The 26,355-nt window shown below is 43.1% G+C and overlaps 1 protein-coding gene across 11 annotated transcripts in view; it reads right to left on the bottom strand.

The window, feature by feature from the left end:
* Positions 1-7,866: 7,866 nt before the first annotated feature.
* The window catches only part of PEG3 (paternally expressed 3), a 33,810-nt gene continuing 15,321 nt past the window's right edge, over positions 7,867-26,355 (bottom strand). For 5 of the 11 annotated variants that reach the window (XM_048224081.2, XM_048224078.2, XM_048224076.2 and 2 more), the window contains 8 exons: positions 26,257-26,333; positions 23,595-24,074; positions 22,891-22,980; positions 21,366-21,509; positions 21,172-21,281; positions 16,905-17,007; positions 15,636-15,728; positions 7,867-15,460 (listed from right to left, as the gene is read on the bottom strand). In XM_048224081.2, coding sequence (XP_048080038.1) covers positions 11,370-15,460; positions 15,636-15,728; positions 16,905-17,007; positions 21,172-21,281; positions 21,366-21,509; positions 22,891-22,980; positions 23,595-23,988 — 5,025 coding nt within the window. In that variant the 5' untranslated portion in view covers positions 23,989-24,074; positions 26,257-26,333 and the 3' untranslated portion in view covers positions 7,867-11,369. The remainder of the gene's footprint in view (positions 15,461-15,635; positions 15,729-16,904; positions 17,008-21,171; positions 21,282-21,365; positions 21,510-22,890; positions 22,981-23,594; positions 24,075-26,256; positions 26,334-26,355) is intronic. The other 6 variants (XM_048224083.2, XM_048224084.2, XM_057313918.1 and 3 more) reach the window with 2 other exon arrangements.

Here is a 26,355-nt window from a genome sequence, read left to right as displayed (position 1 = left end):
CCAGCACCCCCAACAATGGCCAAGACCCAGAACTCCCCCTTCCTGGGTGTTGGAGGGGGAGTGGGATTTTCTACTTCTTACCAAATTTTCTACTTTTTCATGATACAGTCTTGGTAGGTTGTACATTTCTAAAAATGTATCAGTTTCTTCTAGGCTGTCCAACTTATTAGCATGTAATAGTTCATAGTGGTGTCATGATTTTGTTTTGTAATTCTGTGATTATCAGTAGTAATGTCTCTTCTTTCATTTGTAGTTTTATTTACTTGAGCCCTTTTTTCCCCTTAGTCTAACGAGAGTTTTGTCAATTTTGTTTATATTTTTAAAAGCAGTTCCTTGTTTCATTGATCTTTTCTATTGTGTTTGAAAAATATAGTTGATGTGGTTTCTGTATTCCTAAATTAGTTAAGCCTTGTTTTGTGGTCTAACATATGTATCTGAGGGAATGTTTTGTGTGCATTTCAGAAAAAGGTATATTCTGCTGTTTATGGAATGTTCTGTACATCTATAGGTCCATTTGGATAGTGTTGATCCAATCTGCTGTTTCTTTATTTTCTGTCTGATCTATCCATTGTTGAAAGTGAGGCACTAAAGTCCTCTACTTTTATTGGATTACTGTCTCTTCTTTCATTTCTGTTAATATTTGCTTTGTGTGTTTGGGGACTCTGATGTTGGGTGCATATATAATTGCTATATTCTTTTGGTGAATTGAAAGCTTTACCATTATATCATGACCATCTTGAACTCTTGTAACAGTTTTTGACCTAAGGTGTACTTTGTCTGATATACAAATAGCCACAGCTATTCTTTTTTGATTACCATTTCATTTACATGAAATCTCTTTTTCCAACCCTTCACTTTCAGCTTATCTGTGTCCTTAAAGCTAAAGCATGTCTTTTGTAAGCAGCATATATTTGGATTATGTTTTTGTTTTGCCTTTGTTTTTTACCTATTCTATAGTCTTTTGATTGAACAATTTTTTTTGTTTTGTTTTTATAGTAATTTTTTATTGTGTTATGTTAGTCACCATACAGTACATCCTTAGTTTTTGATGTAATGTTCCATGATTCATTACTTGCGTATAACACCCAGTGCACCATGCAATACATGCCCTCCTTATTACCCATCACCAGCCTAGCTCATTCCCCCACCCCCCTCCCCTCTGTAGCCCTCAGTTTGTTTCCCAGAGTCATAAGTCAAGCAGAGAAAGACAATTATCATATGGTTTCACTCATTTATCGCATTGATTGCTTTGTGCATGGTGAGCCACCCTTACAACCCAGGAATAAATCCCACTCGGTTGTGTTGAATAATCCTTTTAATGTCCTGTTGGATCCTATTGGCTAGTATTTTGGTGAGAATGTTGGCATCCATGTTCATCAGGGATATTGGTCTGTAATTCTCCTTTTTGGTGGGGTCTTTGTCTAGTTTGGGGATCAGAGTAATCCTGGCCTCATCGAAAGAGTTTGGAAGTTTTCCTTTCATTTCAATTTTTTGAAACTGCTTCAGAAGAATAGGAATTAATTCTTCTTTAAACATTTGGTAGAATTCCCCTGGGAAGCCATCCGGCCGTGGACTCTTGTTTGTTGGGAGATTTTTGATGACTGCTTCAATTTTCTTGCTGGTGATGGGTCTGTTCAGGTTTTCAATTTCTTCCTGTTTCAGTTTTGGTAGTTTATACGGCTCTAGGACTGCATCCATTTCCCCTGGATTGCCTGATTTGTTGGCCTGTAGTTGCTCATAGTATGTTCTTATGATTGTATTTCTTTGGTGTTGGCTGTGATCTCTCCTCTTTTATTCATGACTTTATTTATTTGGGTCCTTTCTCTTTTCTTTTTGATAAGTCTGGCTAGGGGTTTATCAATCTTATTAATTCTTTCAAAGAACCAGCTCCTTGTTTCGTTGATCTTTCTACTGTTTGTTTGGTTTCTAGTTCATTGATTTCTGCTCTGATCTTTATTAATTCTCTTCTCCTGCTGGGTTTAGGCTTTATCTGCCGTTCTTTCTCCAACTTCTTTAGGTGTAAGGTTAGGTTGTGTATTTGAGAGCTTTCTTGTTTCTTGAGAAAGGCTTGTGTTGCTATAAACTTCCTTCTCAGGACCACGTTTGCTGCATCCCAAAGATTTTAAACAGTTGTGTTTTCATTTTCATTTGTTTCCATGAATTTTTAAAATTCTTCTTTGATTTCCTGGTTGACCCATTCATTCTTTAGTAGGATGCTCTTTACCCTCCATGCATCTGAGTTCATTCCAACTTTCTTCTTGTGATTGAGTTCCAGTTTCAAGGAACTGTGGTCTGAAAATATGCAGGGAATGATCCCAATCTTTTGGTACCAGTTGAGACCTGATTTGTGACCCAGGATATGATCTATTCTGAAGAATGTTCCTTTGTTCCTTTCTTTGTCTCTTGCTATCTTCCTTTGTCATTTGATAATTTTATGTAGTGGTATGCTTTGATTCCTTTATTCTTTATATTTTGTGTATCTATTTTTTTTTAGAAGCATTGGGATTTCTTTTTGTTTGGTTTTGGTTTTATTTAGTTTTTATATTTTTTAAGATTTCATTTATTTATTTGACAGAGAGCTAGAGCCAGAGAGCACAGGGGAACGGCAGAGGGAGAGGGAGAAGCAGGCTCCCCACTGAGCAGGGAGCCCAATGCAGGGCTTGATCCCAGAACCCTGGGATCATCACCTGAGCCAAAGGCGGTGCTTAACCGACTGAGTCACCCAGTTGCCCGTTTTGTTTTTAAAGGTATTATTTACTTGAGACAGAGAGAAACAGAGACAGTGAGAGCATGAGCAGGGAGGAGAGGGAAAAGCAGACTCCCCAATGAGCAGGGAGCCCAACATGGGGCTCAGTCCTAGGACCCTGGGATCATGACCTGAGCCAAAGGCAGATGCTTAACCAACTAAGCCACCCAGGTGCCCCTGTGTATCTATTTTTTTTTTAATTATGTTTATCAAGAGGCTTACCTAAAACATCTTATAGTTTTAACAGTCTACTTTAAGCTGAGAACGACTTGACTTTGATTGCACAGAAACACTCTATACTTTCTCTTCCCCGTGCATTTTGTGATTGATATAATCACTTACATCTTATTATATGGACTCCCTAAGTTATTGTCATTATAATTATTTCTTAAGGCTTTTGTCTTTTAACTTTTCTACAAGAATTGAAAGTGATTTATGTACCGCCGTAACAGTATGAGTATTATGTATTTAACTATATACTCACCTTTACCAGTAAATTTTATATTCATATGTTTTCATGCTGCTAATTAGTGTCTTTTTTCATTTCAGCTTGAAGAACTGTCTTTGGCATTTCTTGTAAGGCAGGTCTAGCTGTGATGAAAGCCTTAATTAGGAAAGCCTTATCTTCCTTCATTTCTGAAGGACAGCTTTGCAAGGCATAGTATTCTTGATTGGCAGTTTTTTCCTTTCAGCACTTTGACTCTGCTATCTCATTTACTTCTAGCCTGCAAGGCTTCTGCAGAGAAACCTAGGGCTATCTAGTTTGTGTCGAGTCTCTTTTTCTTTGGTTTTTGGAGAACTTTTTTGTGTCTTGGTGTAGGTCTTTTAAAATTCAACTTATTTGGAATTCTTTGAGCTTCATGAGTCTGAATGTTTATTTGCTTCCCCAGAATTGGGAACATTTCAGCTGTTATTTCCTAAAATGGTTTTCTGCTTCTCACTCTTTCTCTCCCTTTCCCTTTCCCTTTCGCTTTCCCTTTCCCTTCCCTTCCCCTCCCGGGATTCCCATTATGTGTATATTTGTTCGTTTTTGAAGTCCTATAAGTCCTTTAGGCTGTCTTCACTCTTTTTCATTCTTTTTGTTCCTCTGACTGAATCATTTTGAATAACTTCGTCTTTAAGTTTACTCTTTTTCTTTTTTTTTTTCTGTTTGATCAAGTCTGTTTTTGAATCCCACTCATGTATTTTTCAGTTCAGTTATTGTATTCTTCGGATCTAGTGTTTGGGTTTTGTTTGTTTGTTTCTATGTCTTTGTTGATATTCTGTTTGTTGTATCATTTTCCTGATTTCGTTGGCTGTCTATCCATGTTCTCTTCTCACTGAACTATTTTTTGAAGGTTATATTCATTATATATATGATTTTATTTATTTGACAGAGAGAAGAGAGAGAGAGAGCACAAGCAAGCAGAGCAGCAGACAGAGGGAGAGGGAGAAGCAGGCTCCCCACTGAGCAGAGAGACCGACATGGGGCTTGATCCCAGGACCATGGGATCATGACCTGAGCCAAAGGCAGATGCTTAACTGACTGAGCCACCTGGGCACCCCTAAGATTTTATATTTTTATTTTTTTACGTATCTCTACCCCCAATGTAGGACTCGAACTCACAACCCAGAAATCAAGAGTCGCACACTCCTCCAACTGAGCCAGCCAGCACCCCTAACTCACTGAGCTTTTTAAAGATGATTATTTTGACTTACACTTCTGCTATACCGTAAGGAGGTAGTTCACTAGTCTCAGGAGGATAACAGACATGTAGCTGAGAGCCTCCCGCTCCCAACTCTAACTAGCCTACGTTAGCTGACAGCCAGCCAAGCCCCAGGCAAGAGAACAAGCCCAGCTAAGATAAGCAGAGCCTCCTAGCCAGTCCTGAGCTGATCCTAGATGTATGAGAAACAAATATTTATTGTGTGTTATTCAGGTTTCAAGGTTGGTTGTTATGTAGCACTATTGTGATTGGTGACTGCTCCACATAGTACAAAAGTGGTGCATGAAGCATGCACAAGCCCACAGATGCTGAGAAGAGGTGGGTGGGCAGAGAAAGGAAAGTCTAAACCCAGAACAAGTTTCTGTTCCACTGAGGGTAAAACATTGCTCTTTCAATGATAAAAGGGGCTCAGTGTGATACGACTGCCCCCAGATTTCTGGCTGGTGTGGGGTGGGTATAGAACCAGTCCTGGCTTCTTTCTCATTCATGCCTTCCCAGGGGAGGACTGACTTAAACCAAGTGAAGAATTTGGACGGTGTAATTAAGATGTGCAGAGCCCAGTTCTCAGCAGCTGGCTTGACCACAGCATGTTATATTTTTAATTGTTCTCCAAGTTGCCAGTGATCTGATCCCCAATAATTCGTTTGTTTAGGTGCAGCATCCACTAGTCCTTGGAGGTTTTCTTTGTCAACAAATGGATAATCTATGTAAAAGGCTGAAGGTCCCTTTGCTGGGTAGAAGGCAGAAGTGTCGGACATAGCAGAGTCCTTCCTCAAAGGTCTCTGCCTTAAGCGTCTATAAACTGACTCAAGGAGGTTGTGACTCCAGTAGGGTGGCCCTCGTCCACCTCTTTTGGACCTACATTTTAGCTTATTTTGTCATATAAATAATTTGGGGGGCATCACACCCAAGTTTCTGTGTGGGCATCACTCCCCATAGGACTGCATTACATCAGCCATGTCTCCTATGAGAAGTGGTCCCCTTTTAAACACTCAGTTTCCTCTCATCACCATGGAGATCATAGAGCATTTCAACTGCTTCCCCCCTACAGGCACCCCATCAACTTTCTCTTGTGCAGGAGGGAGGTGATAAAATGAGGAGTGTCTCAAAGCGGTTGGAGCTTCAGTTGTCTCAATCTTTCCAAGTCTCCTACATACCATCATTCCAAATGCCACAATTCTGTTTCCCTAGGGCCACCCAAACTTTTCATGTTACAAATACAGCAGGACTGTATTTGTATCAATTTAGCTGAGTAAGTCAGTGACCTGCAGGATCAAGGTGTTTATAGAAAACCTTCTTTACCTTGATACTGACACTCATAATTTCTGAATTTGTCTATGATGACAGCTAATAAACCCTTCACCACAGGAAGCAGTTGACTCCAGAAGGCCAACCACAACCGATATTTAGATATTTTACTACCACATGCCTTGGTCTTGTAGTTTTCCACCCAAGGCCCAACACTGAATTCAAAGTATCTCACATTTCCCTCAGGTTTATCATCTCCAACCCATTCTCTGGTATTAACTTCTCTATCAGGGCTCTTTTGGGTTGCAAGTAACTAACGCTGGCCAAGTAAAGCAAATAATGAATAGATCGGATGGATACTGGGTAGCCCAGAGAATCAAAGGAAAAACTAAACAGTCAGTCCTCAAGAAGGACAGTTACCAAAACAGCTCTATCTGTACAGGAACTAATAACAGTCAGTGCTACCATTGGAATGACCTCTGAGTGTGTCCTTCTGCTCAGGGAGCCCAACAGGCACCGGTATCAGCCTTTGGTTGAGGTAGGGGCAGGGCACTATGGCATTCCCACAAAATGGAGTAGTCTCCAGAAAGGGGAAGGGATTTTTTTCTTGGTAAAAACAGCAAAAACTGCCTCAGTAACAAAGCCAGCTCATGTGAAAGGAAGGTTAAAGATACAGGAGTTCTTAGGAAACCCAAAAGTGGGCAATTCAGCCAGGATCCACAAGGTCCTAGGGTGGGTGAGGGGGCCAGGAGCCAAGCTTCCCCCCAACGATATGACCTTATTCCAGACCTGTTTGTGCATCAGCACACCCAGCCCCAACCTATGACCTCTCAGGTAGTCCTTAGTCTGAGTCGGACTGCACAATGGGAGCCCAAGAGCGCCAATCAGCTGAGACCAAGGGGGAGTCAAATTTATTGGCATAAACATGGTGGCTGGGGCATGGTTACCTCTACAACTGACACATGGTGGAGGCATTCCTAAAGAATGAAAGTGTTTGTCAGGCAACCCCAAATGACCTTCACTTAATTCCCTTCCTCTACTTCCTTTTGTAATATACTCTTCAGGAAATCAATCTTACGAGAACTGGCCCTCTTACCCTGAACTACGCTGATACCCCTCAGCATAGAGGGGTCTGTCTCAGGGAGTCAGACATCACAAGAGATAACCATAATTCGATGGGCTTTCATTTTAATATAAATAATTTCTAATAATATGAAAGAACCCGGGACTCTGCCACTGTCAAATTCCAGAGTAGTTAGAATTAAATGAAAACCACATTTTTATAGCCCAAGGAGTAGAATCCAGTCATGTGACATGCAGATTCGAAGGGGTCAAGTATATAAACACCTCCTTTGTGTCCTAGAGTCAAGGACACAGCAATTCCAAATTGGGTATGATGCAAACCACAGTTGTAGCTAACAGTGATCCAATTAGCAACCTGGCCAAAAATCTCTGATCATAATGGAATTACAGACATGTTTAAAAATTACCTCTCAATTTACCTGGGATCATACCGTATCAAATTGCATGAGAGGTTTCAGGTGGCAAAGTCAGATTAAAATAAGGGAAATGACTCCCCTGAAAACTATTAACCTCAAGGAAGAGTTAGGAGTAGACACTTTAAAGAGATTCTAGGGGCACCTGGGTGGCTCAGTCAGTTAAGCATCTGCTTTTGACTCAGGTCATGATCTCAGAGTCCTTGTATTGAGACCCACGTGGCACTTCCTGCTCAGTGGGCAGCTGAGTGGGCCTGCTTCTTTCTCCCTCTGCCTATGCCTGCTGCTCCCCCTGCTTGTGCTGTCAAAACCATAGTATCAACATTTTTATGTTAAGGGATCACTCTTGTTTGTATTTTTTTTCCTTGAGAGAATCTTGTGTTTGAGATTAAAAATTAAAAATGCTGACTCAAATAACTAGTGTTTATTATCAAATCTAAAAACACTACTGGAATATATAGAAGTACATTTAAAAATGTGGAATCCTGTAGTATTTAAAATATCTCTTAGAAGTAATTGTTGAGACAAATACTTAAAAATGTAGTAAGACTTGTAAGCCAAACTTAAAGGCCTAAGGAGGCACTAAGCTTTTGGATTTAGAGTTGTAAGAAAAACTGTATTACCAACCCCAAACACTTAAAATGGACAAAAGAAGAGACTGACAAATATCTTATTTTTAACTTTATTTTTATTGTTGACACTATTACAGATAGATAGAACAACCACAACCATATTATCAAACCAAAAAGCTGTGCACAGAAACAAGATGAAGAAAGTATATCAAGATGTTAACCACAGTCTTTGGATGGTGAAAATATGGGTGAGTTTCTCTTCTACATTTCTGCAACTTCAAAGTTTCTATGATGAACACATACAGTGTTTATAATGGAAATATATGTGATAGAGGTGGATTACCAAAACACTATGATAAAGACCATTCGAGGAAACCAAGACAAAATAACCATAATCCCACAACAACCACACAACTATTTAACTGTTTTCCATATTTCTTCCCATCTTTGACTTTATGTATACTTATCATTAACATCCTAATTATCATAGACTGGTGCACAGATCAAGATGTTAACAGCAATTGTTGCTGGGTGTTGGGAATATGGGTGAATTTCTTTTCTTCCAGTTTACTGAATTTTCCAAAGTTTCCTATGAGTATGTATTATATTTGTAATGGAGAAATACAGACATAAGATTTAATACCAAAACACCAAAGGTATTTGAGACAATATATTTAACCATAATCCCACAATGACAACACTATTTTAATTATTTTCTGTATTTTTTTCATTTTAGACTTTATGCATACATATTTAACACTGTTATAATCACAAGCTTGTGCACTAACACAAGACGGAGGAAACAGATCAAGATGTTAACAGTAGTTGTTGTGTATTGGGAATATGGGTGACTTTTTTCTTTTTTCTAATTTAGTGTATTTTCCAATTTTTCCTCTGGGTATGTATTATGCTTGTAATGTAAACACACATAATAAACTTTGTTATCAGAACACTATTATAAGGAACATTTGAAGACATTAAGATGAAAGTATTTAACCATAATTCCACAAAGATAACATAACGGCTATTTTGAAAACACATTTTGACACAGTTATAATCATAAACCTGTGCACAGAAACAAGAATAAATGAGATGTTGAAGAGTATATCTGTCTTTGGATGGTTGGAATATGGATTTTTTCCTCCACTTTTCTGTATTTTCCAAGTGTCTGATAATGAGTTCAAATTATGTTCACAATGGAAAGGTGATTATAAACTTTTTAGTTAACACTACCATAAAGAACATTCAAAGAATTTAAGAAAATAATGCTCAACTATAAGCCTACAACAGCAACAACAACACAACAGCTTTTGACTATAAGCATACATTTTTAATCACTTATAACTGTAGTATAAATATAATTCTGTGTCCTGCTTTTTCCACTCAATATTCCGTAAATATATTTCCACGTTGCTACATAACTCTTCATGATTATCATTTTTAAACAGCTGCATGACAGTCCATGGGTACCTTCACGTAATCATTCTCCTACTGTTTGGCATTTATGTTGTTCTTAATTTTTCACTAACATAAGGTTGGAATGGGCACCCTGACATTTGGCAAGTTAATGCTGCCAACAGCGATAAACCCAAATTCACCCCAATAACATCAATGCTGGTTCCCATCTAAAGGGTCCTCCTGTGATGTGGGGCCTCAATGCTCCTTGGATGTCCATTCCAACCTCAGGTCTTTCTATGCAGCTGGCCCTCACCTACACCGAAAAGGCCCCTTCTTAACTGCCCAGGACATCCTGCTCAATTCATTCCCACCAACCTGGCCTTCTAAGCCTTGCTTCCCATGTTTCCTTCTGTCTGCTTCCTTACCCTCCTAGATCTGGTGATGTATCAGGACTCCCTTCTTTGGCTTCCTCATTTCTGCTTCATGCTTTCAACACTACAACCTCCCTTGACTTTGGCATTCCCTGCAGCTCTGACATACACTCTCAGAGCCCCAACCATGCGGATCTAGGAGAGTGAGATTTAGACACGTTCCCCCAGCAGGTATATTAATTTTGCTTGCTCAAATTATCTGCTGTTATTTTTTGCTCACTTAATCTACAGATCCACTTTAAAATTTTTTTTTAATTTTTTTTTTCCAGCCAACTCAAAGCCAAAAAATTTAATAGTCATTATGCAAGAGGAGGGGAAGCAAAAGGAGCACAGGTGGTCCACAGAACAGGACACAGGAAACCTCAAGCTATGAGGTCAATTTTTGATTAAGTGGAAAACTGAGGTGATCAGACATATATGACACTAATGGATAGCTCGGAAATACTTAGAAGGGCTGAAAGAGGGAGGAACAGATGGTAAGGAAACAAATTAAGGCTGCTGGGGAACCTGAGTCCATGTTAAGCTTAAGTTGACTGTAAAGAAAGCTTTTTTTTTTTTTTTTTAATTTTTAAAATGCAAGTTAGACATGGGGTGGAGGGTCAGACAGGTGAAGACAAGAATTAAGCGATAGAAAGCTCTAAGGATACTAGCTCCTGGGCACCCAGGGTGCAAACTGACTTGTGGCCATATAATACTAATGAAGCCACACTGCTACTTGTCACTTAAGGCAGGAAGCACACAAAGGAAGTGATGGAAATTGTAAGCCTGCATCCTTATTTACAACATGAAAGCCTCTCCCTCTGCTTCTCAATCATCAGTAGGCACTACTGTGATCTAGTGATGGTTACAACCCACTCTTTAAAGGCAAAAGCATAAGATTTATAGGGAAAAGCTTCGGCTTTTATAAATTCACTATCAAACACACATCAAGTTGGTTAAAAAAAAAACCTTGTAATATTTTTGCATGAGAATCACTGCAAGGTACAAGGTGTCAACCAATCACTTTGGGTCACAAAAGGCCAATCCACATATTGTAAAGGCTTACACAGCATTAGGTTCCAAAGTGTTGGTGTAGACAAAAAGGCTGAAAAGGAAGTTCCAAGTACTTCTCTTTTCAAACAGCAAAGAATAAAAGACATTTTACCTTTCATGCTTAGACTTTTATAGGAATACTTAACGGTAAGGAACAATACACAATTACTCAAAACGATACTGATGGGGTTCAAATAATGCACAATTAAGTCTTTCTCAGACTCTAAGATACTTAGAAATATATTCTAATTTGTTGCTCTCTTCCTCCTCCAAAAAAAAAAAAAAAAAAAATCAGTACCAGGTAAGGTACCTCTGCACAGTAAACTGTAATTGTATATTAAATCCAAATATATGTGATTACTGTTTTGCTATGATATGCTATTTTATATACATTGCAGGGAACATTATATATAGGCTACAGAAGTGTCATTTACATTTGACTGGGGCTATTTCTGTAATCTCAAAAACTTCTAGGATTTTCCCTCAATAGATTACTCAGATGAAAGGTATGTGCTATAGCTTTCCCACATGCATACACCGATGTGTGATGGGGGAGAGCTAAAACCAAAGGAGTTTCCACCTTTGGTCTCTTTTTAGTCTGTGTTGTCTGATATTAAAAGTCAGGTGTGTACATGCCAAGGTAAGTTTCCTTCTGACATTATTATGGATTGGTTTGAAGTCTCTGATTTAGTAGGGGTCAAGTTCTAAATGAAGGTTTCCTAACCTTTGTACTTGTGTTCTCAGCCGGTGTGAGTATTCTGGTGTCTAGCAAGGGATAGGCGATCAGTGAAAAGCTGCCCACAGACATCACATTTGAAGTACTTGTCATCGGCCCTATCGTTGTCACTAGTGCTGGTGCTGGCATGTTCAGTGTAGCGTGAGCTTTCCCCATAGACATTTCCAGGCTCAAATATTATCACCCTGGCATGGGTTTTCAGGTGCTCACCATAGGCTGAGTTGGAAGTGAAGGTTTCTCCACATTCCCTACAGTCATAGTATGGTTCTTCAACTTGAATCTCTTGATCTTCACCTTCTTCTTCTGGGTCTTCGATCCCTGCCCCATCTGGCTCATCAGCATCTCCCTCTGGCTCTTCAGCCTTTCCCTCTGGCTCTTCAGCTCTTTCTTCTGGGTCTTCAATCCCTGCACCATCTGGTTCATCAGCATCTCCATTGGGCTGTTCAGCCTCTCCGTTGGGCTGTTCGGCCTCCCCATTTGGCTCTGCAGCCTCCCCATCTGGCCCTTCAGCCTCTCCATTGGGCTCAGCAGCCTCCACATTAGGCTCAGCAGCCTCCACCTCTGGCTCAGCAGCCTCCACCTCTGGCTCAGCAGCTTCTACATTTGATCCCTGGATCCTCAGAACTTCTCGTGGAACAAGGACATTGGCTTCAACCTCCTGGGCTCCTTCTTCTTCTTCTTCTTCGAGATGAAGCTTCTGATGTTTAGTGAGAACTGTGTTATGAATGAAGGACTTCCCACAGTCCTTGCATTCATAGAATGGTGAATCTCTTTTGGGGGGCTCAGTAAGAAATGAGGTGTGAACGAAGGAGGCCCCATAATCATAAGGCTCATCCTTCTCATGAATTCTCATGTGCTCCCTAAGGTCTGACTGATTGAGGAAGGATTCTCCACATGTTTTACATTCATAGTGTTTCTCTTCAGTTTGACTTCTCTGAAACTCAGTAAGGGCTAAGCCTGGACTGACTGCATCTTCACTTCTCTGGCCCTGCTCCGGCAAATCCTCTCCAGTATGAATTCTCATATGTTCACTAAGGACAGAGCCATGAATGAAGTCTTGTCCACACACGTGGCATTGAAGGGATGTTCCTGCAGGAGGATTCTTCTGTGGGGCACGAGGCCTCCGTGGGTTAATGACCAAGGGTTGCATAAAAGGCTCATCATACCTTCTATGGCCAAAGAATTGATCTTGCTCATGGATTTTCTGATGCTCAAAAAGGAATGAGCTATGAACAAAAGATTCCCCACATGCAGGGCATTCATAGAGCTGCTCTCCAATATAATCTTTCTGATATTCGCTGACAGAATGGGTATGGATTACAGAATGTGTGTACTCCCGACTATCGATGAGATACTCTCTGCCATGAACCTTCTGATGATCCTTAAGGTCTGCACGATCTGCAAAGCCCAGCCCACAGTCCTTACATCCATAGATTGTGTCTTCAGGCTCATCCTGCTCGTCCCGCTCATCTGGCTCATCCTGCCGAGGCTCTTCTTGCCGAGGCTCTACCTGCCGAGGCCCATCGAGGCCTATGCCCTGAATAACAGAGTTTCCAAAGAGCTTCCGACCATGGAATTCTTCTCGGGCATAGATTTTCTGATGCGCACCAAGCTCTTCAATGGTGGCAAAGCATTCCCCACACTCCTTACATTTGTTGCGCACTTGCTGTTCAGCATAACTCGTCTGTGCCTGCTCCTCGGTGTAACTCATCTGTGCTGGTTTAGTGTAATTCATCTGTGCTGGTTTAGTGTAACTCAGCTGCATTGGGTGTTCAGAGTAACTTATCTGCACTGGGTGTGCAATGTAACTTGTCTGTGCTGGCTGTTTAGCGTAACTCGCCTGTGCTGGCTGTTTAGCGTAACTCGTCTGTGCTGGCTGTTTAGCGTAACTCGTCTGTGCTGGCTGTTCAGAGTATCTCATCTGCGCGGGATGTTCCGCGTAACTTGTCTGTGCTTGTTCAGCGTAACTTGTCTGAGGGTCGGTAGAGGCTAAGCTGCGAATTACAGATCGTTCATAGTTTTTACTTCCAGAAGGTTTCTTTCTATCATGAATCTTCTGATGCTCAGTGAGGTCGGAGCTACGAACAAAGGATTCTCCACACTCTGGACATTCATAGAACTTCTCTCTAGGGCGAAATGTTTGAGGTTCACCAAAACGTAGGGAGTGAATTACAGAGGTCTCATAGTTCCTACGCTCAATGTTTTTTTTCTTAGCACGAGCCTTCTGATGTTCGCGGACATTTGAGCTGGGAATAGACGACTCACTGGACCCCTGACTAGTAAGACTTTTCTGAGGTTCGATACGAGATACGCTTTGTATAACAGAGTCCTTGTAGTTGTTACTCTTAGCCCCTTCATAAGCGTTCTCTCTGGCAGGAGTTTTCTGTTGCTTATCACGAAGGTCTGAACTGTAAGTGGAAGATTCTCCCTTTTCATCACATTCAATGACTTCATTTCCATTGCAATTTTTGGGAGGTTTGAAAGCAGCTAAGCTATGGATAACAGACCTCTCATATTTCTTTCCTTCGGAATTCTCTCCAGCAGGGACTTTCTGATGTTCAGTAACACCTGAGCTCTGAATGGTAGACTCTGCAATCACTTGTGGTTTACTCGGCCCTACTGCACTATGACTTTTCTGAGCTTTAGCAAAGGCTAAGCTATGAATAACAGACCTCTCATATGGTTTCCTCTCACAGGCATTTTCTTTAGCAGGAATCTTCTGGTTGTCATCAGGGTTAGAGCTGATGGTGAATGCCTTCTCATTCTCCTCATTTTCAGGTGGTCTTGTTATAGTATGACTCTTCTGAGATTCAGTGAAGGGCACGCTATGAATGACAGACTTCTCGTATCCCCTGCCTTCAAAGAGGTTCTTTCGAGAATGAATTTTCTGATGCTCACTGAGGTCCGAGCTTTGCCTAAAGGCATCCCCACCATCTTTAAAGTCATAGAGCTTCTCTTTTGAGTAAGATTTCTGACGCCTTTTAAGGGACTGACCAGGAATAAAGGTTTCCTCGCACACTTTACCCTTATTTTCAAATAGGTTTCCTCTAGTATGGGTCTTCTGATGTTCTTTCAGGGATGAGCTATGATGGAAGGTCTCCCCACACACCTTACATTCATACATTTTCTCTTTACCATACATTTTCTGAAGCTCATTAAGGGGTGGGCTAGGTTTAAAGGCTTCCCCATGCTCATTATCTTTGTCATCTCTACCATGGGTTTTCTGGTGGTCAATCAGGGCAGAACTATGAAGGAAGGTTTCCTTACATACCTTACATTCATAGAATTTATCTTTTCCATATATTTTCTGAAGCTCTCTGAAGGTTGGGCTAGGCATGAAGGGCTCCTCATACTCCTCGTCATTACATTCTGCAAGATGCTCTCTAGCATGAATTTTCCGATGTTCGGCAAGAGCGGCACTCTTATTGAAGGTTTCCCCACACTCCTTACATTCAAAGCGTTTCCCCCCAGCCTGACTTTTCTGAACCTCACTGACAGCCACACTATGAATAAATGATTCACCATACTCATACAGATTCTCTCTAGTATGCATGATCTGATGTTCAACAAATTCTGAAATCACACTGAAAGACCTCCCACACTCATCACACACATAGGGCATTGCCCCAAAATCAAGTGGGTGCGACTCGGTGAAGGAGGGGGCGCTAAGGCTGCTCATGCTCATGGCTTTTCTCATTTCACTACATTCAAAAGGTCTCTTCCTTGCATAGCCTTTCTGCTCATGAACGGAGCCCTTCCCATCAGTGTCAAACTGATAGCGCCTTTTTCTTTCAAGAACTCTCTTTTTGGAAACAAGACTCGAGTTAAAATTATAGCTTCCCCCAAAGGCATTCCCTTCATAGCCCCTCTCCTGAATCACCGACTCCCTCTTGTTGAATGAAACTTCTTTCCAATCACTATCTGGCCTTCTAGGGAACCTCTGCGACCGATCATTAGATTCCCTGGCCCTTCCCGATTTGGAATTGCGTGAAACATCCTTGATGAATTTTTCCATTATCACCCCGTGGGAAGATTCATCTTCACAAATTCCCCGCCGATGGGTCGACTTTTTGGTTTCAGGCATGGTTTTTAGACCTGAAAAGAAACCCCAAATATAAATACTCCCTAGTCCCTGTATGTGTGAGAAATAACAGTGGGACTTCTGAGATGACAGCGTGAATATAAAATGTAAGAGATTTACCAATACGTACAGACAGCTCCCATCTCACTACCTAAAGTGGCCACTAGCTGTGATCTGCCTAGTGCTTACCTCGACTGGTGCTCGGGTAGGCACTTCTCTTTGACCTCGATGAATGCCCTTGTGTCATGTGGGAGTGGCCGTCGTCTTCAGCAAGCTGAACCCCTGTTCACAAAAATAATATGACTTATAGCTTATATAGTGAAGTTGGGTACAAGACTCATCACCATAAGATGGTGTCTACCTTCCTACAAATCACTAAACAGGAGATAGCCCATACCCAACTCCTCGAACGTCTTCTATGTGCAGTCCCACATCCTTACTGTCCACTTCTCAGCCCATTCTAGCCTGAATTTTTTTTTAAAGATTTTATTTATTTATTTGACAGAGATAGAGACAGCCAGCGAGAGAGGGAACACAAGCAGAGGGAGTGGGAGAGGAAGAAGCAGGCTCCCAGCAGAGGAGCCTGATGTGGGGCTCGATCCCACAACGCCGGGATCACGCCCTGAATTTTAACTAATTCTCCTGACTCCCCCTAGAAATCTGTACAGAGACCACCCATGTCCTTAAACCCAGTGCAACCTTTTTATTCTTCACCCTTTCATAACCGCCTTTTAAATCCTGACACCCTCTTTTTCACTACCTGCCATGGTTCTCTTCTTCCTTGACTCTTTTCTCCAGCTGTTCTCTGAACACCAGAGCTCTCCAAGGCTCCACTGCCTTGCACGGCTCTCTCCCCCCAGCGTTAGACCTGCACAGCCAATTGCCCACTATGACTGGAGCTAGATGACACTGAGGACAGTCCAAACGGGAACTCAGGATCCCATTCTACATGTGTATTTAAAAATCTTCACTGCAGGGGTGCCTGGGTGGCTCAAGCGTCTGCCTTTGGCTCAGGGCGTGATCTCAAGAGTCCTGGGATCAAGCCCCGCATCGGGCTCCCTGCTCCGCTGGGAAGCCTGCTTCTTCCTCTCCCACTCCCCCTGCTTGTGTTCCCTTTCTCGCTGGCTGTCTAATAAATAAATAAAATCTTAAAAAAAAAAAAAAACTTCACTGCCACCTCTCTAGAAAAAAGTACCAACTCTTGTGGCAAGAGATACCTCCCCATTCTCTTCCACCTTGTACAATACACTCTTCACCCAAAGCCAGAATGATTTCTCAAAAACATAAATCTCATCATTTACTTCTCTCCTTGAAATATTTCAAAGGCTTCTTATTACCCTTATTGAACTTTAGTTCAAATATATTAACATCAACTCTAATATCCCACATCTTTAAGAATAAGGTGACAAAAAGCTTCAATGACTAGGTCTGGAGTAACTGACAGAAGCAGCTGCTTACCCAGAGAGAGCAGCTTCCTATAGTTCTCCATGTTGTCCTGAATCGGGTTCTGAGGCTTCCTGTCCTCAGTCAGGTTCACAACATCCTGGTATGACACTGCATCCTAAAACACCAAACACAGACCTCTCAATGGAGTCTTTCCACGGGCATCCAAGAGAGAAGAATTCTGGCAACATGGGTGCTACACATACAAAGATATGTAGAAAGTGCTCACAGTGTTTGGGGTTCTGAGTGATCCAAGGCAAGTTTTACTACGGACCTACTTTGTACCTACCTTGGCGCTATACTCTGAGGAAGATCCAAAAGACGTATGACACATATTCCTTGCCCTCATGCAGCTTATAATTTGGTTGGAGAGAAAAGACTCATGAAACAATTAGAGAACAATAAACAATAAAGTGGGGTACAGATAATCAGTGCTAAATAAGTTTGGTAGAGGGACAGCTCAGGGTTTTATAGAAGGACTTGGGTGGGACCTTAAGTGTTAAGACTTTGACACAGAGGAAAGGTTGGGGGGGAGAGCTTCAACAGGCCAAACATCAATTATGTGTGGCATATACAAGGACAGAAGGAAAACGTGTTTCGGCAGCCATCTGGTCAGGATCTGTGACTTAAGCCTCCCTCCACGGTCCCACTCTGTCCTGTGCTCACCTTCAATGTACAACATGGATACATGGTGGGCTCTTCTAGGTGTGGACAAGTTCCAAATAACCCAGATGTAACTTTAAATACGGAATGCCTTCATTTTATAGCTGCCTCTTCCACTTTCACGGCTACATCTTTAAAAATAATTTTAAAATTCCCTGCATTACTCAGAAGAGTCTCCTATGCAGGATCTCAAAGGACCTTTTCTTACTGCTGCACTAGAATGTCACTGGTCTCAGGGAAGCATGGTCCCAGGGAGTACCTCACCAAGGCCTGGAGACAGACTTAAGGATGGACACAGCACCATGGGAAGCCCGCAGGTTTTGGAGCCAGAGAACACTCAAGGGTCAAAGGAGAACTGTACCATTTATGAGCCATGCAACCTTGGGAACAGAAATCTTTCTGAGCCTCAGGTTCTTCATCTGTAAAACGGAGAGTTAGGCATCAACCTGCCTTGCAATACTGTGGGTGAGGATTTTCTGCAATGTGATGTGTTGTTTAAACATCAAGAAAAATTACATAAAAAAATGTAAATCACTATGTAAAGATATCTTGATACTAAATTTATTACAGTTTCTTTCTGGGAAGTGGCATTATAGCCACGTGAAATATAGCAAAAAAAGTGTGTGCACAATTAGGTGTATCTCCGATGGAGAAAAATAAATAGGCACATATACTGGGATTTAAGAGGAAAGCCTCATTTATGCAACTGCCAACATCCAGTGATAAAAAGCAAAAACCACACCCAAAACTAAGCAGAGCTTCAAAAATGAAATTCTTTCTAGGTCCAGGCTGAGAATTCCTAGAACAACAAATAAGCTACATAGCTCAGGAGGCACTGCAAACTCAGTATAACTGCCACCCCATAAAGCTAACTTGCATCATTTTTGCTGGGTGCCAATCTCCTATCCAACAGCAAGTTCAAGAGCAAAAGCTATGCTATGCTCAGGTTTGTGACAGTGATTCCTAAGTCCCAGCACTGGTTTATTATACAATGAAGGAAAGTATGGGTGGGAACACGGATGCATTTCTGGCAAGAGGAGAGAAACCAGCTCCTAACTTGGGGGAATAGGAGAGAAACAGATGCGGTTAAGAACTTGGGGGGCACAGGGAGTCAGAAGGGTCACCAACCCTGGTGTTGACAGACCGCCAAGGATAATGGCAAAAAGGAATGGCTGTTTTTCATATCTTCTCTTCATCTGCCTGAGTAAAATAAACGCATGTTAAATTTTGAACTACATTGTTCCTATGAAAGAAAAATGACGCTCTGATTTAAATTGAAGTTAATCTATGTAAGTGGGCTTCTCTAAAGCCGTTGGTCACTTCGTATCTATAACCAAAATGGCATCTAAATTTGCACAAGCTGCAATCAAGCTACACTCGAATGGGCACCACGCAGAGAGCAGCGTGGAACCACTTCACTGTCACGGCAGGACCCACACACATAAGTGATTCAGAGATTTATGACACTGCTAAAAGATGATGAGGATTTTGTTGTGTATACACTCAAGATATAATTTACATCTGCTGCAGCTGCTATTACTACCACACTGAGTTAGTAGCAATCAGTGGCTTCTAGACTTTTAGACGACACAGACATGGAGCCAACTCTTCTCAGTGCCAAGCGCAGGCATTTTTTTTAAGTAGGCTCCACACCCAGCATGGAGCCCAACTCAGGGATTGAACTTAAGACCCTGAGATCAAGACCTGAGCTGAAATCAAGAGTTGGACGCTTAACCAACTGTGTCATGCAGGCACCCCTCAAGGAAGGGCATTTAAAAAGCAAAATAAGACAAAAGCCAATTACCAATCTCCTATCATCTTCATTTCATAAGAGTATTGTAACACCCCCAAAATAAGGACACTTATATTTCTCATTTCCCCACATATCAGTGAGAACTTAGTTACCGTCTGGCACAGCAGTGCTTGGGAGCCACTGATATTCATCGCAAATGCGTATCAATGAGACTTTTTTTCCCTCCAAAAATCAAGTTTAAGAAAGAGTCTATGATTTAGTATTTTTGTCTAGATTCCTAAAATTTTGGTCGCTTTGGTTTCTTCAAGTAAGGCATCAAAATTAGTGACAAACTAAGTGTGTCACAGACTTAGATTGTTTCCCTGGCACAAGGACATTTGGGCTGGAGGAACTGAGTCACCTCTGACCCCACCCACCTTCTTTCATATCCCTTCTGCTGCTGCAGGAGCTCTGCTTTCAATAACTGGACACTACCCATCCTTCCTTCTCATACACACCTGTGGATCCTTGCTTGCCTTTAGTACATAGGACAAATGACAGACCTCTCAGGGTAGGATACAAAGCCCTCCATCAGCTGATCCCAACTCATAAATCTCACTGCAGGCATCATTACTAATGTATCTCAGTGCACTGGGGACAGAGCTGAGCTCTTTGGTTGGCTATAGGAAACCAGCGACCAGGCCTACTCATGCCTTAGGCTGTCTTGGGTCTCTTGTTCTCTGTGTTCTGGCCAACCTGGCCTTTGTTTGGTTCCTGCCTCAGAGCCTTCGCCTAGGATGTCCCGACCCTGACACTTCACCTAGCCAACTATTCCTGTCCTTCAGATGTCAAACTGTTACTGCCTTCAAGGTATGTCCTTTCAAATCCAAACCAAGACCCCCATGACAATTTCTTATTAGAACTCCCAATTTTTCCTTAACAGCACTCTGGATAAGCAGTCATATATGGTATTTATATGGACATTTATTTGTGGGATTGTTGAATGCCCTTCTCTGTTGTGAGGCTCAAAGTTTTCAGGGCGCCCAGGAAACTTTATCCCAGTCACTACTGTACTCCCTGACCTGGGAGAGGTCCCTAATAGTAAAAAGAGATACAGGCTCCATGCACTCAGCTACCCTTCTTCCTCTCAAAGCCCTTTCCATGCTGTGGCTCTCCTTTACAATGCCATGTTATAAGTGACCCTTCTCCTTAAAGGTCAGCTCAAATCCCAAGTCCTTTTTGCCTTCACTAACTTCCCCAGCACACTGCCTCTTAAAATTACTGCTGTAACTGGTGACAGGTAGGCTATGCCTACCACGTGCCAGGCATCATGTTAAGCACTTCATATATACATATGAATCACACTCACTCCTCCCAGCTGCCCTGCTGAGCCAATCGCCACATCCATCCTGCAGAAGAGGAAACTGAGGTTCAGCTTGTTTAAGTAAATGGTCCAAGGCTGCACACCCAACAGGTGGCAGAGCTGGGCTTCAAACCCAGCTCTCATTGGCTCCAGAGCCTCTGCTCTCACTTGCCAGTCTGCTGTATGGCTTTGAAACTTCTCTGGCTCCCCACAGTGGGCCGGCCAGAAAGATCTCCAGAATAGTTCTGCTTCCCTGGCCCAGTAGGGAACAAAGCACGACTCAGATGCTGAGTGGAAAAGTGTTCCCTCTATGTGGATAAATGAGAAAATAGGCAGGAGTCATCCCAGCCACTTGCCACCTCTGGGGGAGGATGGGCCTGGGCTCCTTGTAGAGAGTAACTGCCCCCTCCCTACACCCAGCAGGGATTCTAGGGAGCAGATGAACACACCCTCTTGGGAAAGAAAGGCATCTCTGCCATGAAAAGAAGATGGCCTTTCCAGAAAGAGAGGAAACCTAAGCATACCTGGGATCTTGACTCATAATCCATCACGGAGTCCCTACGTTTGCGCTCTCTTTCCATCGCAAAAGCTGTTTTCTCCATCAGAGGAAGGGAAAGATCCCGTTGAGGAAGTCCTGGGAAGAGAAAAGGCATCATGAAGGAATGAGGCCCAGTCTAACCCTGCATGCTCATCAGGGACATCAGAGCGTGTGACTTACTGTTTTTGGGATTCCTGGTGTATGGCCAGCGGTCTCGAGACTCCAGGTCTCTGCTTCTGCCTCTCCGCTCCCGTTCCCAATCTAGCTCCCAGTCCCGATTCCGGTCCCGGTCCCAGTCCTGGTCCCATTCCCGGTCCCGGTCACCTGAGAAAGCCAGACATTCAAGGAGTTAACAAAATGCTCTGACACGTGTTCTCCCTTCATGTGTACACATACCACTTAGGAAAGGAACACTATCCTTGTTCCTCCCTTGAGGAAATGGATCCCACACTGACATCTCCAGACTCCTAAACATGATCTGGGCTCTTCCTATTACCCTAGATCTGGAACACCATTTCTGGAGGCTTTGCTTAAATGGGGCATACCGCAAAGCAAGTTCCAAAGGTTGGTTTAGAGGTTAGTCCCCCTTCAAACACTTCTGTTGGTTTCCCAGTTCCTATAAAGTCAAAAAGTTCACTGAAGAACCTTTAACAAATAAAATAGCTTTTAGAGACAAAGTAGTAATGACTTTGCTCCTCTTGGGGAGGCTGTGGGCATACCTTCAAACAGCCTGCTGCAAATTTCCAAGAGCTTTAAATACTATCTCATTATTTATTTATTTATTTATTTATTTATTTATTTATTTATTTTAAATTTCTTTCTTTTTTTTTTTTTAAGATTTTATTTATTTATTTGACAGAGATAGAGACAGCCAGTGAGAGAGGGAACACAAGCAGGGGGAGTGGGAGAGGAAGAAGCAGGCTCATAGCGGAGGAGCCTGATGTGGGGCTCGATCCCAGAACGCCGGGATCACGCCCTGAGCCGAAGGCAGACGCTTAACCGCTGTGCCACCCAGGCGCCCCTCTATCTCATTATTTAAAAAGAAAATTGTAGGGGTGCCTGGGCGGCTCAGTTGGTTCAGCAACTGCCTTCGGCTTCAGCAACCTGCCCAGCCAGGATCCTGGGATCAAGTCCTGTGTCAGGTTCCCTGCTCAGCAGGCGAGTGTTTCTCCCTCTCCCTCTGCTCACTCACTCTCTCTCTCAGATAAATGAATATAATCTTTTAAAAAAAATTGTATTTCGGGGCGCCTGGGTGGCACAGCGGTTGAGCGTCTGCCTTCGGCTCAGGGTGTGATCCCGGCGTTCTGGGATCGAGCCCCACATCAGGCTCCTCCGCTATGAGCCTGTTTCTTCCTCTCCCACTCCCCCTGCTTGTGTTCCCTCTCTCGCTGGCTGTCTCTATCTCTGTCGAATAAATAAATAAATAAAATCTTTAAAAAAAAAAAAATTGTATTTCATGCCATATACTGGTGTCTGCTTTGGTGTTAAAAATGTCTCATTATGTCATCAATTAATTTACTTTCCCCTCAGATCTGTGTGTAGCAGCAGCTGCCCTGGGGAAGGTGCTGCTGTCTTCACCGAAGGCTTCGTGCCCACCGTGTACTTTTATATCATGTGGCAGACTTGGTGAAAGGGGAAGCTAGACTGAAGTCTGGAAGCATGCCCCAATGGGGGGTGCAGGGCATAACCGGACAGGGTTACTCACTGCAGAAAGAAGAGGCGGAGCGTGGTGGCGGGGACTCTGCTCCCTTCCGGCTCATGCTGTCTTCGCTGCGGAGGTCACTGTTGTTGTCGTCTGAGAGGACACCAGACACTGACTTAATGAGCTATCACCTCTTGCCTGTGTTTTCGAAATAGCTCCTCCAAGCGGAGTCTGCCCTTGCCCCTACTGCACTACCCCCCACCTCAACAGGAAGCTGGAGTGATCAGATCCTCTCATTTCTTAGCTTCCTTCTGCTCCTGGGCCGGCAAGTGGCTGAGACTGCTCTCCCTCCTCACCTCTAAACAGCAGCCACAGACAACTTTCTGGGGTAATACACCCTCTGTTTCACAAAAGGGAGCCTGGACTAGAGTTGTCAGGCCCACAGAGGCTCACCAGTTGCTCATGGAGGCCCTCAATGAAGTGTTACTTTTCCTTTTCATATCACCTTAGGGTGGTGGTTCTTAACCAGGGCATTTTACTCCCCAGGGGACATTTGTCAACATCATGTTGTGGTTGTCACAGCTGGGGAGGTAATGCAACTGGTATCCTGTGGGTAGAGAGGGGCCAGAGATGTCACTGTATGTCCTACAACAAGCCCCCCCTCCCAAGGAGAACAATCCAGCCTTGAACACCAACAGTGCTGAGGCTGCGAACCCCAGGAACTCACAGCTCCCCGACGGCCTTCACCACGCTCTACAAAGTCTCACCTCCTGGCTCATACATGCCCTTGTAATTTTCCAGCAGAGTAACTAGCTTCTCACAGTTCTCTGGCTTTTTTGCCCGCACCCAAGGCTTTATCTTTTCTGGAAGGATGGTCAGGTACTGCTCAAGGACCAGGAGCTCGATGATCTCCTCCTTGGTGCGAGTCTCCGGCTGCAACCAATCGAGGCAGAGGTTTCGGAGTTTGAACAGCGTCTTCCGAGGCCCAACAAACTCCACGTAGAGGAAATTCCGAAACCTCTGATGAAAGAATTCAGGGTCAGTGGCACCTTCTCTTACGGTGGCATCCGGCTCCTTAGTCAAGTCACTGTCTAGCTCATACAGATCTGGGGCCCAAGACTTCTTGGGTTTGGTGGCAGACAAGTACTTTGGAGGCAGCATCTTTCTAAGTAAAGTTTTCACTGGAGGAACCAAACATGAGTCAACAGGAAAGACGCAGCAGCCTGTGACAGTCAGTACCCAGGGACCTGTAGATCGTAAGGAGATATACACATGTCCCAGAAGTTGAGCATCAGGCAGCAGTGTGGGGCTGCCCTACATGGGGCGTCAACAATGCTTTGCAAACAGGCCAAGGGGGCAGAGATGCACAAACCCACAATCCACAGACACACGCACAGCACACAAAGTCGGCCTCACACAGGAGCTACAAGCATGACTTCTGGGGACCACTCAGACCTGTTTGATGGTTAGCTCTGCTACTAACTGGTTTTGTGACTGCAGGCAACTCTCCAATGCCCTGGAGTCTGTCCCCTTATCTATACAAGGGGAACAAAAGCCCTCAGCCCTTTTAACACTGTGAGATTAAATAAGTTAATATTCTTAAAGGCCTAACTACCCAATGTCCACACATGGGAAATGCTCAAGGTGCTAGCCATTACTGAAAATGGAGGTCAATTTTTTTTCTCAGCAGAAATGGAAAAGAGGATATAGGGAATTAGGGCCAAGCCTGCCATTTCTCATGATTTCTGAACATCTCCATCATTGTCGAAGGTTCTACTGGCCAGAGTGGCGAGTTTGCAGGTATGCGCGGGAACCCTTCCCTCTGCACTGCACACCTTCTGATGAGGGCCTGTCCCAAAACCCAGCCTCAGGCTCTACTAACACACTTCCTCAGGTTGGTTTCCTGAGCTGTACTTATCTCTTAGGTGTTGCAAGTACTCATCACATTTATTTTTAAATACTGGAATTAATGTGCTCCTCTCCCCACAGCAAACTGTAAACTCTATTAAATGGTTTAGAGATGAATTTTTCTATCCCTGTATTGTCCAGTGCCTGCCTGACACAAAGTCAGGTATCAACAGTGAAATAACGTATTGAAAATAATGTACACAAACCCATTTTAGAATTGATTTTAGACACGGGCATGTGTTACTGTGTGCCTGCAGAAGCACAGCGAAGTTTCTGGGGAGAGAGAACATCCTGGGTTAACCTCTATGCCACTGCTTCCAAAAGAGCATTCTGGTGTGTCACCCCCCTCACCTGCCCACTCTTCTACCGGCCCCTTCTCGGTACACCCAACAACTTGGTGGGAAGCCCTGGTGGGCAGTACACTGAGGGGAAATTAAATGCAGTATTGGTGAAGACACAGAAACCCTATATAGGTGATAAACATACATTATTCACATCAACAGTAAGAATATGATAAAGTGGCCATCAGGCTTCTTCATGCTATTACACATTCTTTTGCCTTGATCAATCCTGCCAAAGTTTGTCTCAAAAGAACCAGCTTTGATAATCCTCTGTACCATCTCATTTATTTCCCTAGTTATCTTTATTTTTCTTTTATTACCTACCCCCTCTTTTTAGAAAAACCCTTTAGACTGAGTGTAAACGCTGATGTTCATCTTTTTTCTAATGTGGGCAATTAAGGGTACACCTTTCTCCCTGTGGACAGCCACAAATGGTACAAGGAAGTAGGCACTATGGGAACAAAATCTAGGTTTGGGTGGGTCAATTAACTCGTCTGACAGTTTTGTACTTCTGGCTTTACTTCCAGAGAAGAACAAAACCATATGCAGCAAAAATTCTCTGCTTTTGTTTTAAACGGAAACCAGTATGTTTAAAATTAAGGGTTTTTTTTTAATGTCTAAAGAGAAAATGAGGTGACTTGGGAAAATAATAAATGATTTGGGGATAAATGTAGCAAACTCTGCCATGCTGGGCTCCCCGGCAGTGATGGGCTTGCACTCTGCTCACGCACAAACTGCCCTCCCATACCCTCTCCACCACTGTCCCTGGGAACACCAACCCTCACAAACACACATCCATCATGAAGACCCTTGTGAATGAAGCACTGCCTCCCTCACTGCCCTGCCCTCCTTGAGAAGGACAGGTAGCAACAGAGAGGAAGGCACTAGGTAATTAATACCCCCTGGACAGAAGACTTCCAAAGGAGGGGAAGGAAAAGGGCAAGTGTCCAGGCTCTGGGGAACTGGTGTGATACTCTGGATGAGAGAACAGTCGATTTTATCTAGGACTTGGCTAAGAGGGACTGCCTCTGACAAGAGCAGAGTTCTCAAAAAGCAGCATGCCTGAATGGCAAAGATGAAAGGGCAGAAAGCCCAAGTCTGCTCTTTGGCATCCAGATTCCAGAGAAAACTCCAGTCCCCTAGAAAACACTAGTCCAACTTCTCGGAGGCAACAGAATACCTGTTTGGGAATAGGATCCTTTCTGGAACTTCAGAACAAGCAGCTATCCACAGGAACAGAGTGAAAATGCCATGGACCTGCAGACATTTTAAAGAAAAA

The sequence above is a fragment of the Ursus arctos genome, unplaced genomic scaffold (assembly GCF_023065955.2).
Source record: "Ursus arctos isolate Adak ecotype North America unplaced genomic scaffold, UrsArc2.0 scaffold_19, whole genome shotgun sequence".
NCBI lineage: Eukaryota > Metazoa > Chordata > Mammalia > Carnivora > Ursidae > Ursus > Ursus arctos.
Note: the sequence above shows the minus strand (reverse complement) of the source record. Positions and strands in the feature narration are given on the sequence as shown.